The sequence below is a fragment of the Hakea prostrata genome, chromosome 3, assembly GCF_041222555.1.
Source record: "Hakea prostrata isolate BN-2017 chromosome 3, UWA_Hpros_2, whole genome shotgun sequence".
NCBI lineage: Eukaryota > Viridiplantae > Streptophyta > Magnoliopsida > Proteales > Proteaceae > Hakea > Hakea prostrata.
Window position 1 is genome coordinate 15,038,350 of NC_142602.1, and position 14,049 is coordinate 15,052,398.

General features: G+C 38.4%; 1 protein-coding gene across 1 annotated transcript; it reads right to left on the minus strand.

The window, feature by feature from the left end:
* On the minus strand, positions 1–6,118 carry LOC149021097 (uncharacterized). The gene is made up of 4 exons (XM_089149361.1): positions 5,561–6,118; positions 2,824–3,452; positions 1,909–2,424; positions 1–643 (listed from the first exon to the last, which is right to left on the minus strand). Exons 1-4 carry the CDS (start codon positions 5,808–5,810, stop codon positions 497–499), a joined length of 1,542 nt encoding a protein of 513 aa, XP_089005487.1. The 5' UTR covers positions 5,811–6,118; the 3' UTR covers positions 1–496.
* Positions 6,119–14,049: the final 7,931 nt, after the last annotated feature.

The window sequence follows — 14,049 nt, forward strand, 5'->3', positions numbered from 1 at the left end:
ACCCAGATCCCCCGCCATTATCTGTTCAACGAAAGTCTATCTTGTCAGTGTTCAAAAGTGAGCCCCTCAATAAATGTATGGTGAAGAGGGCATAAATCTTTTATACAGAACCTGGTTGCATTGGACAGGAAACCCACTGCTGTTCACAGTTTTGGAACTATCACAAGATATCATTTTCTTTATTTCCTTTTTGGTAGTAGAAACAATAACTTAATTCCAAGAGAAAGAAAGAAAGAAAGAAACTTAGCTTTGTCCATAGGAACAATACATGATTACAAATGGAAGCTGGCTTCTCAAAGATAGAGGAACAAAAGCAGGCCTGAATAACTCATTGCTCGTCTCAGAGAATTCACTAAATGGTGAAAAACAGCTGATGATATTCCTCAGCTATTAATTCCCTGCTTTTAATCTGAGATGCAGGCATACTTTGGCAGATACTATTAACAGTGAACTGAATTAGAACAACGTATACATATGTAAAGCCCCAATTTTCTGGTTACCAAGCACCAGCAGCATCTTCTGGAACCAATATGTCAAAGTCACTTACAGTCCATTCTGCTGTCTGTTCTGTGCGGCTTACATATATTTCTGTTCCAACATTGATTGAATGCCAGAAGCGCCTTGCTGGTTTAGTTCCTGGATCCTGTAAAATAACATTGGGTACTAAATTTAAGAAAACCAAATGAACAGAATCAGAAACTAACAATTAACTTCATTTTTTTTTCCAGATGAAAGGCAAGCACCCAATTGGATTATGATGCTAATTTTTTCCTTTAACCTCTTTTATTTTCGATCTTTATTTATCAGACAGGATCTGTAGCAAAGATGCATCTTCTCTTACAGTGGCTAGTGCTACAAGATCATTCTGATAGTTGAATATCTAGAGTAACCTTTTGGGTTAGTGATATGTCAAATTTAATAATTAATTCTGATCATATAGCCTACTATGTAGTGTACTTATTCCCTTTGTTTATCTAGTGGTCAAAATCGTTTCAAACTTTCCTATAAATTCCAAACGTTTACTTTGATAGGTGGTGAAGTTTAATTGGCTTAAAGCCTGAACTTGACATGTAAGTGGAAGAAGCAAAAGAATGGAATTTTTCTCCACAAATCAACCGCACGCACACACATAGACAGAGAGAGAGAGAGAGAGAGAGTATGCTCTACAAAGCTTCCATAATAAGTGTAAATACTGATCATGGCACTATAGCAGAATCAAAAGGAAAAGGCAAACCCAGTACCAAAGGCTTCCGCACAAGCAGACCCCCCCCCTTTCACTGTGCCAAGCAGCCCTTATGGCAGAATCAAAAGGAGAAAGCGAGAAAAAAGAGGGGAGCAAAAGATCTCCAACACAGAGAGAGTGAACCATCCATGACCCACCCTTAAAAGTGTCCAACTGCAGGAAGCTTCTACTACTGCAGGGCCTAGGAGGAGCTAAAGCATGCAGCCTTACCCCCTGCTTTGCAAGGAAAGCTGTTTCCAAGTTTTGAACCAGCAACCAAGAGGTTGCAATGGTGCAACTTAACTATAACGCCAAGGCTCACCCACTCTACAAAATCTGCTCTTATTAACTCAACAATCAGAAGCATATAGGACAACCAGAATACCCAACCGATAACATTATGTCTAAGACATCTCACCATTCCACTAACAACTTCATGATACAAAATGACATGGCATTTGATAAGAAATTTATTACATGCAGTAGAAAACAGCACCTTATATCTAGCCAGTATAAAGTGTACATGCATAGAAGTGAACCAACGATTTTTGTCGTGAAAATAACAAATGAGAAATCACATATGGCCATGGTGATCTGAAAAGTGTACATATCATATGCAAAACAGAATACACAAACTATAACAAAAAATTATCGCTATAAAATGATAGAATAGCTATTCAAATCACCTGATAGAAGTATAACCGACTAGAAAGAGACCCGACATCAAGCTCCCAAGTCCTAGAATCTCCAATCCATCCATCTCCCTTTTTTGAAGGATAACCATGCACAGCCCATTCAGGGTGTGGAAGGATTTGCACCAGCTCCTGTGCCTGAGGATTGCTATATGGGTCACAAATATCAAACGGCTTCTCCAGATACTTAGCATTTCCAGGACTGCAATAGAGATGATAAGCAGAATACGGAAAACGGGATGAATCATTTCTGTATATTTTTTCTCCACTTTGGCTAATGTGGTATGGTGGGCAGGATGCAAGGCTCTTGGGGTGGCACCAGCTTGTTGTTTCCGGGTTTATTATCATCTCACTGTATCTAGTTACATCAGTCAGAACGTCATCATCACATGGATCACCATTGTTTTTCCAGCAACTTCCTATGTCAAGGAGATAAAATTGGCTGTTGGACCCTCCTCCTTGTCTAACATCGAGTGTTAATCTAACCTTAAAATTAGGAGACTCTGGCAGCTGAAAGAACAGTTACTGTCAATTAAGAAAGAAACCATAACAAAATCAAACCAGAGTACAGAGGAAAGGAAAGGCTAGAGAAAATAAATAGATAGACAGATTAATAGTTATCTGAAACATGTAGAATAGTGGAAAAGAATAAGCCCTAAGCAAAACATACTTGAAACTTGTAGAGAAGGTTATGATACACAATGGAAAAATAAGGAATTGGTCAAATTTAAATGTATTTCTACATTCTATCATTTAACTAAAACATGTCTCATAACTCTTCGCAGTAGTTAAATTAATCTACTGGAAAGAGAACAGATTTGATTCATTCTGAGCTAAGACAGTCAATTTGGACAGGGTCAAAAATTTTGACTCAGCTGGAAAATCTAGAAATGTATCCAAGAAGAATACCTTACTAATGATGCCACGACCATCATAGTGATAACCACCATTGAAACCTTTTGTTGCATCAGCACGAAGATATAACATAAGCCATGGATATTTGGAAGATGTTGTTAATCTATGTCTGAAAATCCAGCTTCCTGAGCTCAAATTCTTATCCCACACTACTGAAAAGTAAGAATTCTTCCCCACACCCTTGCTCAAATTGGCATCAAGATCGTATGTCCCATAGAAGCCTCCAGCCAAGAATTCCATTTGATCATCAGAAGAAACAGCCTCAGACCGATTGTGGTACACAAGTGGCTGATTCATACATCCCTCTCCAAAACAGGGGAACTTTCTATCTGTGACAATTGGACTAACTTTCTTGCCGTTTTCAGGACAGAGTGCAGTTTTGGTATCAAAGTTCCCATTCTTGAGCATAATCATCCAAAACTGCCAAGGATCTCCAGAATCTCGTACCTCACAAAGGGATGCAAGGAATAACTCCTTTTCCACAGCATACAGGTCAGGGTCGTTATATGTTATGAATTCTGACATGGGAAACTTGTCACCAACTCCTAGCCTATTGTCTGATTCATTCACCTTATGATGTGCTTCACATTTGCTATCTTTAGAATGGAAGTGGAGAAAAGAATCTGAAAATAAAATTAGAATCAGAAGGGTATGTAGAAACTTAAATCCTTGGGTAGAGAGTAAACAACTACAGAGTCCATTACATATTGCTGACATGTTTTGATGCATTCAACAGGACCATTTAAATCTAACAAAATCCAGACCTGAGCAAAAAGCGGCGTTCTTCATGATGATACGAGGTACATTTTGAATAAGAAACTCAGTAAACATGGAACCAAGAAGAAGACCTTTTGACCTGACCCAAAGTAAGCATTGATGTTGTCTAAAGGACCAAAAACGTGACTAAATGTTCAAGTTTGACGTTGTCTAAAGGCCCAAAAACATAACTAAATGTTCATGTTGTCTTTAAATTTTATTTAAAATGGGTATAAAAATATTTAGGCATCAGAGATGTTGCAAAAGAAGATCCCTAGAATGTAGATCAGTATAAGGGACTACAACAACAGTGCCTCAAACTTAAAAAACTTATAGGATTTACCCACTGTTTCATCTGATTTGGACAGAATCAACCTTGACCGATACCAGTTTTGGATTTTTCAATTCCACAGCTGATTCTAGAGTTGTCTCAGTGCATCATTGGGTTTTCAGATGAAAAGGACTGATTCAAGAGTTTCCAATACTGATTCCATCCAATTCTAATCTGATTGGCACTGATCAATTCAATCTCCCAATTCATGACCCTGACCTTACCCAAACAGCAAATATCAATGTGATCCAAGATCCAACACAAGGGTGGAGGTTCTTAACACAACCCAATACTCTTTGGGCTCAGACATTGAGAGCAAAATATCTCTCACATCTTTTCTTAATGCTCCAACCCCAAAAGGGGCTTCTTTGGGGATGGAAAAGTGTGCTTGCAGGGAGGGAAATCCTCCAATCTGGAGTCACGAGAAGAACAGGGAATGGCATTGATCACTAGAATCTATATGGGCCCTTGGATACCTGGCTCACTTTCCCTTAACAGGACCCCCAAAACTCCCCAGTTCCTATCTGTGGTGCATGATTTGATTGATTGGCATAGGAAACAATGGGAAGCTGGTTTGTTGAGATCTCTGTTTACCACAACTGAGAGGTTAGCAATCCAAACTCTTCGAATTTAATCAATAGATACCTGAGATTCATGGGTATTGGTAGGGACGAAATCTAGGAAATTTAGTGTGAAAGATGCATATTATGCATGTATGTGCTCCCTGTCTAATCAAGGTCCATCACAGGCATCTCCTTCAAACCAATCACACTGGGCAAAACTTTGGAAAATAAACACTTTTCCAAAAATAAAAACCTTCATTTGGCAGCAGCTCATAATGCAATTCCAACCCATAAAGTCCTATTTGACAGAAATGCCTGTCAAACCCCATTATGTTTCTTATGCATGTCACGTATAGAAACTACTGCTTGTGTGTTATTTAGATGTGTTCATGCTAAGGAGTGTTTGAGAGCCTCACCTCTAAGATTGTACATCTCATATTTTCATGGGGAAACAATAAAAGATTAGATGGAATTCATAGAGGCTCGGTTTCATACATCGGGCCAACTAGACATGGTGAATTCAATATCGAGTACTATATGTTGGGTTATTGGCGTGCCCGAAACTCCTTTCTCTTTAATGGTATGATGCCTGGTCTCTCTCTTTTTTTTCTTTTTCTTTCTTTGGTAATCTGATGCCTTGTCTGTCTAACTCTATAACCCTCTTGCATAAATTTCTAAGTGATACCTCTTTTGCACGAAATTCACAACAGGTACAGCAAGGTACCACTGAAGGACATTTTTGCTATGCAGCCTTACCGCAGCAATTTTTGCTGAGAGGCTGTTTGGATACTTGACATCAGGCTACAACAGTGGTCCACCTAATGAATCTTCGAAATTTAAATTAACTGCAGTGGCACAGAACATTTGAGAAATGCAATCAAACTCAAATCCAGAGTTAGAAAAAGAAAACCTTCAAATATGATAACATGAAACAACAATATTGAACTAGCGATTCTTGCACTTCCGTCATCACTAAATTGAACTCTGAACTTCCACTTATATTTACCCCTTCAAACAGAAGACAGAACTCATTAAGCTGAGTGAATTTGTTCTTTAACAAGATGTTCTGAAGAATACAAACCTTTGATCGATGGACAGTACAAGTCTGCACAATCAGCTAACCTTGGGCTTCCCATGCCAGGGGCTTCGCCTCCAACTTCATTGCAGAAATTCCAAGCCTCCAACCCAACTCTAATATTTGGATTCTTCATCCCAGGGTCTCCAATTACAGACACATACCCATCTGATGCTATGGATGAACTAATAAAGGAAGACGAAATTAAACAAAAGGTTGAAATTAACAAAGAACCAAAGAGAAAATCCATTCCCATAAAAGTAGAATTTGTTTTATTCTCTACTTGAACATTTGGATTTCATCCAAACTAAATAGTGAAGTAATCTAACCCTATTTCGGGCTGTTCCTCTGAAGACATTATGGGAGAGTAAAAGAAGAGACTCGAGCAATGGAAGATAATTAGATCATTTTCAAAGATATTTTTGTCTAACTGGGAATTGAATCCTTTGTCTTTTTCTTTATCTTTACATTTTAGATTTCAGCCGAATCAACTGTACACCTGTTGCACTGCCTTTCAGATGAAAGAGAAAAATTATTGCTTTGAAGCCAAGTCATGTTCTGCCATTCTGGGTTCTGGCAGATGAGCAGTCACCCACTTGGTAGGTAGTGACTCGCAGTGATGAATGAAACAAGGCTAAAATGGGAAGTTTCTGCTCATAAAACGTGATTACGTGAGTCTCTAAGACATCACCGACAAATCGACAATAAAACAGTCCTGAAGCTACCACTCTTGGGCTGGGCTTTTCCGCTTTAGTGCACGGGTCCGGATCTAGCCCAAAAACATTGGTCCAATGTTGGGGTGGGGATTTCAGGGTTAAGGCCTCGTGGGCTCGACGTGGTTCGCTAAAAGCCTGCCAGAAAAATATTTAATGGATTGTTACAGGAGAGATGTGGTGCACTTTGGGCAGCAAAACTGTGCGTGGGCCCTTAGGGGTTGCAGAGGAAAGTGGGCTAATAAAGGCCCACACACAAGCATCATAGGAGTAGATTTTACCTTTTAGGATTCATTTTTCCATCTTGCTTTTTTCTTTTTTCAATTTTTTTTTCCTCGTGGAGATAAATTTGGAGTTTGAATTAGTTTTCCTAGCATTTTTTAACCACACATAAGCGATGGGCCCATATAAAACCCACTTAAGACTTATTTTTTACTTTTTCTCAATATTTAGTTATTTTCTGGTGAGCCACCCCAGCCCCGAAAAAAAAAAACAACCAACCACTGTGTGGTTCAAAAACTTAATAATAGCACATTATTTTTTCGAGAGGTGAACCAGACTCATAAATTTGGTGCATGAAGAACGATATGCATATAACAAATCTCTTAGATTATTCTATCCATTAGGTAGGAAAGAGATCTCAGCCAAGTTTCTAGGGCTGCATATGCATGATCAATGGCAATGCATGACACTAGGGCAAATAAAAATATTTTTTATCGGAGTAAACAAATACTTTTATTCAATTGTATGTCTTGGTGCAAGAGCTATACAAGCCACATACTCACATAATATTATTCTCCCTTCACATCTATTGAAGGGGTACTTTTTTCCATTTTCAGAGGTAACTTGATTGTTGGGGGTAGGTTAATATTTTGATTTGTTTTAGGATGGCTTTAATATTTTAAGGGGCAACTCAAAGTTGGGATCCTCCCTCATCATGTACAATTTCCCTAGCACACAATCAAGTGAGGGCCCATCTCTAAAAACTGATATGGTGAAACTTTGTGCTCCCCCAGGGGGTGAGGATCTGGACTCACAATAATATGCCTCTTCCCTACCACACAATCAAGTGAGGGGCCATCTCTAAAAACTGATATGGTGAAACCTTGCCTAAATGTATTATGTAGGGGTGGGGATACAGCTTTTACACCATTCTCAAGGAGAGCAAAACCAGATTCAATAACTTAGGGGGTAACGTTAAGTATTTCTTTCCTGAAGGCTGAAGTTGTAGTTTATTGCCCTCTCCCTCGAGAATCCGGAGATATAGTTAGGTGGGGCTACAACAGGGGTCAAGTAAAGTTGGGCCCCTTTAAACCCTAACCCTAATTATCTTAGCCTAGCCCCAACCTTGACCCATCCACTACAAGACAGGGCCAGGTCGAACCTGGTAGGAATACAACCCTAGCCCTAACCCTAACTATAGAATAATAAAACAATAGAAAATTCCCTTTCATCACTCTACTATAAAGTATATACAAGAATAACCCACAAGATGGTATGCTTTCTGTTTTTTTGATAAAATACAAGATGGTAGGTTGAGCCGTGTCAAGCCGGCTAGGCCAACTCTAATTAAGGACTCACCCTAACTTAACTCTAACCCTAATCAGGGCCACCTTGAACCAGCCCTAAGGCACCCTCCAAGGCCAAAATTTTGAGCCCAAAGCCACAACAATTTAAGGCCATGAAGGCCAAATTTTGTACTTCCATAGTCAGGAATAATCTGGGTCAACGGTATGTTCAGCTACAACGGAAAAGGCTGTGGTCAAACTTGTTAAAGCTCAAGGTTTTCAAACTATGCTACCAAACTTATCACTAAATAAAATGGCACTCCGCAACAGTTGGGTGCTACAAACTTTTATTCTATAAGATATTATAAGAGGACCTGTAGCTAAACACACTAAAGGGATTTCTTGCCCTGGATTATCCTACAAAATGTAAACATGACATATATACACACTCAACTTGCACTCAAACACACATGTAAAAAAAAAAAATAGTACTGCATTCACCCATCCTTGATATTTATAATTCACTGCTACAGGAAACTCCACATTTTTGCTGATCTTATCAGCAAGATGTGATGGTAGGGATATCAATCCTATGAAGATCACCACCGGAAACATCAAACGAGACAATTTGGCAAATAGGTTGATTAGGCTGATGAAGATGACGTTGTCAACCTCTCAGAAAGAGCTGCTCTAGATTCTGTAAAAATGACATCAGACTCCGAACTCATAGAAAGTATGTTCTATAGTTCCCTTATGTCTGACATTGAAGGTCGTGCATCTCTTTCATCTTGGCAACACCTGAGGGCCAAAACCAAGAACTTTTCGAGGCATTCGAAGGGATAAAAACCCATCCGGTTGTCTATGATTGAGAACAACTTACCAGATTTGGATGCCATCTTCACCTAAAATCAATGATACAAATACTATATAACTGCATTTGAACATGAAGAATACAGGGGGAAATAACACCCTATGGAGTATGTTATCCTCTGTTTTCTCGGTGGAGATGTCCTAATCAAAAGTTAATCAAAATGTTCAATTAGAATGGAACTCTCAATATCTAAAAAAGAAAACAAAATTACAAGCTTCCAAGTTGTTTTCAGTTGATGAGATTGCAGTACTGATCTTTTCTTTATAGGCCGTGGATCAAGTGTCGTACCAGTCTAAAATGATCATCTTAATTCATAGGAGGAGGTGTTTATATGAAAGGGAGAGCTTAAATAAAGCTAGAAATCAAAATTCTATTTCCATGGAACACAATTTACCATTTCTATGTAAAGATTCAGGAGTTCTTTAGTGCGTTAACATCAAATGTTACCAATAATGGTGATTTTTTTTTATTTTTTATTTTGGTAATTTGGGAGAGAGATGCATTCTATCCTAACAAAGCATACACGAATGTTATGGATTACAGTAAAAAGGAAGTAAGAGAGTACCCCAAGGACAATGTTTTTACCATGAGTTATTGCTTTCATCCCTGTCAAGAGTTCCATAAATACAACACCAAGACTATAGAAATCACTCTTAGCCATTAACTTACAGGTCAAGAGGTGCTCTGGATCAACATATCCCTACGTCAATGATAATGCATTAGTAGTTACATCAGGAGGTGCTGTCCAACTAACCTAATTAAACCCAACCATATGGTGGACGGCAAACAATATTTCAAAGGCAAAGATTGTAGGAATTTTTAGTGTCAGTATAAACAGAAGCTGCTACTTCATTTGTCAGACAATCATGATGTCAACCTTCTACTGACAAGGGAAGACTGGCCTAGTTACAAGCATATTTCAAACTACATGATGACCTAGCTATTTGCCTAAAAATTGCCAAGGCAGAGTTACAGATCAGCCAATGCACAGGGTGCATATACCTTTCCTTATTTCAATCAGCATGCTGTAATGTGTAAAATATCCATAAGCATACTATCCTTAAAGAAAGTTACCAACTGGAATCCTATTGAAATGAAATCCATGCTTGGATAGAGCCTAACAACTTAGATACGGACCCACTTATAACTAGATACTCATAATGGTACAAAATTATGGTACTAAGAAATATAGTAAGTGCAGATGCACCCAGGAAGAGTATCATTTAACTATTGTTGTAATTAGTGATTAAGATAGATGACTCTATCGCTGCAGTTCTTCTACAAGCTTTCCTTCTTGAGTTCAGTTTATTGGGAATGATGAATTTTTTTTTTCCAAGGGAAAGAGGTTCCCTTGTCCTTAGAAATGAATTGAGAGACCAAATTGGAAGAGGTCAAATGGCTGCTAAAATCAGGATTTGACATCACATGTTTCTGTGGTTCAAGTTTTGACTAAGATGGGCCAAAATTTTGTTAAATCTTGATCTCCCAATAAACAAAGACAAAACTATGGGTTAGTTTTAGAAGTCCCAAGTCTTAACAAATTTCAACAATATTTTGAAGCTTTCAGTATGAAAAAAGGTTTGGTTAGATTTTTTCCGGTGCTAGCTGCCGACCTAATGCACCAACCCTCCTCCTTTACCCGGGCTTGGGACCGGCAGCAAAACACTAGCGGAGTTTGGTTGACTAAGTTGTTTAATAAGATTATGAGCACAGGGAAAAATGCCGATGAATTGAGGAGAAGCGTTGTGGTTCCAATTTACAAAAATAAAGGAGATATTCAAAAGTTGTAATAACTATAGGGGCATTAAATTGATGAACCATACGATAAAATTACGGGAGAGAATAATTGAAACTCGTTTGAGACACTTAACTACAGTTACGGAGAACCAATTTGGGTTTATGCCGGGAAGATCTACAACGGAGGCTATTTACCTAATTAGGAGACTTATGAAAAGGTATAGAGAACGTAGAAAAGACCTTCATATGGCATTTATTGACCTAGAAAAAGCTTATGATAGAGTCCCTAGAGCATTAATTTGGCAAATACTAGAGAAAAGAAGTGTTGCAAGTAAATATGTAGATATAGTTAACGATATGTATGATGGTTCAATGACTAGTGTTAGAACAGTGGGGGACAAAGTAATGAATTCCCGATAACAGTTGGGCTACATCAAGGGTCAACTTTAAGCCCATATATATTTGCACTATTAATTGATGAATTAACCAAAGACATTCAAGATGAGGTCCCCTGGTGTATGTTTTTTGCAGATGATATTGTGTTGATTGATGAGATCCAAATGGGATTAATACCGAATTAGAATCATGGAGAGTAGCTTTGGAATCAAAAGGCTTTAAATTTAGTAGATCGAAGACGGAATATCTAGTTTGTGACTTTAGTCATGATCGGGCAGATGATGAGGTGGTGATACTTGACGATAAAGAGATTCCTCAGAGTGATTGTTTTAGCCTTTTAGGCACCTAGGTTCAGGTGATTTAGAGAATGAGGTTTCCCAAAGAATTAAAATAGGGTGGATGAAGTGGAGAGGTGCGTCTGGGGTCTTATGTGATCGGCGTATTCCAGTAAAGCTTAAAGGAAAATTTTATAGAACAGTTGTTCGACCAACTATGATGTACGGTGCAGAGTGTTGGGTTGTTAAAAAGAATCATAAAGATAAACTCGGTGTAGCAGAAATGAGGATGCTACGATGGATGAGTGGCAAAACTATGATGGATAAGATAAGAAATGATCATATTAGAGTTGGTATGGGAGTTGCTCCCATAAGTGATAAGCTTCGAGAAAGTCATTTGAGGTGGCACAGCACGTTCAACGGAGACCTATAAATGCCCCTGTACAGAGAAGTGATATAATCCATATTGAAGGAACTAGAAGAGCTAAGAGTAGACCTAAGATAACCTTAAGAGAAGTGGTGAGAAAGGATATGAATAGCTTAGGCCTTGTATCTAGCATGGCCTCGAACAGAACTTATTGGAGGGCAAGAATCCATGTAGCCGACCCCATTTAGTTGGGACAAGGCTTATTGTTGTTGTTGTTCGAAGCTTTCAGTATTTTTGACCAATATTGGAAAAAATTTGGAAATTTGTACCAACAAATGCCAAATTGTCACCAATTTCAGCAGCAGTTTTAACAAGTTTCGGTAGTTTCAACCACCCCATCACATGTTGAATTTTACTCCAAAATTCCCTGGTTTTGACAAATCTCAGCCACATCCTGGTTTTTAGCTGGCCGAAACAAGACTCAGAACCTAGATCTTGATCATTGCATGTCTTAGTAGAAACATAATTCTCATGTTTAAGATACAGAAGATGACCAGATGACCAGATGACCAGAAGACCAATTTCCTGCTGAAAATTTAACTACCAAAGCAATGTTTGGGGTGGTCCTAGCAAACTGTCCTGAACATAGTGGAACACTGAAACAGTAGGCAATTTTTGCAGAAAGTGGTAATTTAATATTCACATGGAATACAAAATTTAGGTCTACAGAAAACTCAACTCAATCCAACACAACTAAACCTAATAATAATCTTTTGACCTGTAGATGATTCACTGACTTTTAAGTACATATTACAACATCTAGATAATCATAAGCGCAGCTCAACATAGTATTATCCAACTTCAAGTTTGCAAAGTCAAAAAAAAAAATTCTAGAATTATGGAAAACTACAAGTCACCAGGTGAGAGAATGCTTTAGCTGCAAGTCAATTAAGCATCAACAACACTGGCATTTGCAGTAACTGAATGGAGTTAATATGAATTAAGAAGAGGGGGGGAGGGGGAAGAGAAAACAGCATCTCAATGCACAAAATATGCACAGGTGCATGGTCACAAACATAGGAAATTTCACAAATATCTCCATCACTTAACACACATTTAAAAAAAAAAAAAACATAACTGATTTATTATTAGGATATGTTGCGATTTTTGCATATTTGACATGAATGAAAACAATTATAGGCTGCTCTGAAATAAAGCTAAAACTAAAGCCCCAAGTGTAGCAGCCATTGTTGGAAATATGCAGACTAAGTGCAAAGCTCTGAGTATTACAGGAGAGCAGCAATGTTGCAGAGAAGTGGGGCATGCATATAGCCTGGAGGTGCTGGGTTCCTAGAGCATCTTGATGGAACAAACCTCCCCCTCATATGATGACTTTGCACGGTAATGGTGCATTAGTTGAAGTCGCAGCAGCCTATGGTAGCATGGTAAGGGATACCTTAGGAAAAACTAGCTTATGTAGGGAAGGGTGGTGACATGTCATTTCTAAGTAAGCAACTTCAAGCAATTTTGAAAGGATAGATATTGTATGTTGAGAGGGGTTTTATGGAGGTTTCTATAGGATCAGATTCCAAGATAGCCAATGACATCATTAATTGGAAGATCAAGGTCGTCGGAAAGTGCAGGGCTAAATGCGAAATTAACCAGAAAATTAGTCAATTGATAATGGCCCGCTTGTAAGGAACCCAGAGGAGTTACCTAATGAGCTCAGAGAGTTGATTTGGAATGACACAGACTCTTATGTGTTTTACAGGATGTAATTGGGTTTTTTTACCCACTAGGCATAATTGTTAGGAAGGAATGCCCTCTTGTATTGGAGTCCCCTCACAATTTTCCCTTCAGGTTTTTTGGAGGCTGCCTATTATATATTGTTTCTCTCTCTAATACAAAGCTTATTTATCTCTTTTTTTTCCTTTTTCTTTTTTTTTTTGGGGGGGGGGGGGGGGATACAGTGGGATGTTAATGTTTATAAACTACACCATTCTACAAACTGTAGTTAGCGATGTGTTGCCTAGGCCTCTGGCTCTTTCCTGGGTCCAAGGCAACAGCACATCATATTGACACTGTTATAGTTTGTGTGGTAAGGATACTTTAGGGAACTAATCAATTTGTTAATTAGTTGCCTCATATTGTAATTTCTCTTTCTTACCTTTTAGTCAATTAGCTCCTTAGGGAAGTGTACATAATTTATTTCATATTATTGATGAAGTAATATAGGTGTGCAGGAGACATCTCTCCTAGACGCTTTCTTTGTTTTTCTTATGCTTCTCTCTTCTGCTGCCTTCTTCCTTTCTTATGTTCATCTCCCAAATTCCAATTGACACTTCACAAGTACATATTAATTTGTGTATGCAGTTCTGTTTTTTTTATGAGCATGCTTATATTATATACTAGACTCCATTCATTATTTTTCATTTTCTCACTTTGAGTCATTACTAGCATAATTATGTCAGATTTCTATAGTACTTAAAAGTGGGCCAAACCTTAGCAAAATGGTGAAGTTGCACCCTTGAACCATCACGTTGCAGGTTCGAAACATGGAAACAGCCTTTCCAAGAAATGGGGGTTACAAAGCATAAAGCCCCTCTTAGACCCTGCAGCGGTGGGAGC

Excerpts from the sequence above, each read along its gene's own strand:
- LOC149021097 (XM_089149361.1), bottom strand. The coding sequence starts at position 5,810 with ATGGGAATGGATTTTCTCTTTGGTTCTTTGTTAATTTCAACCTTTTGT. Across the intron at positions 3,453-5,560 it reads GTACTGTCCATCGATCAAAG|ATTCTTTTCTCCACTTCCAT; the intron begins GTTTGTATTCTT and ends TTTTATTTTCAG. Across the intron at positions 2,425-2,823 it reads GTCGTGGCATCATTAGTAAG|CTGCCAGAGTCTCCTAATTT; the intron begins GTATTCTTCTTG and ends CTGTTCTTTCAG.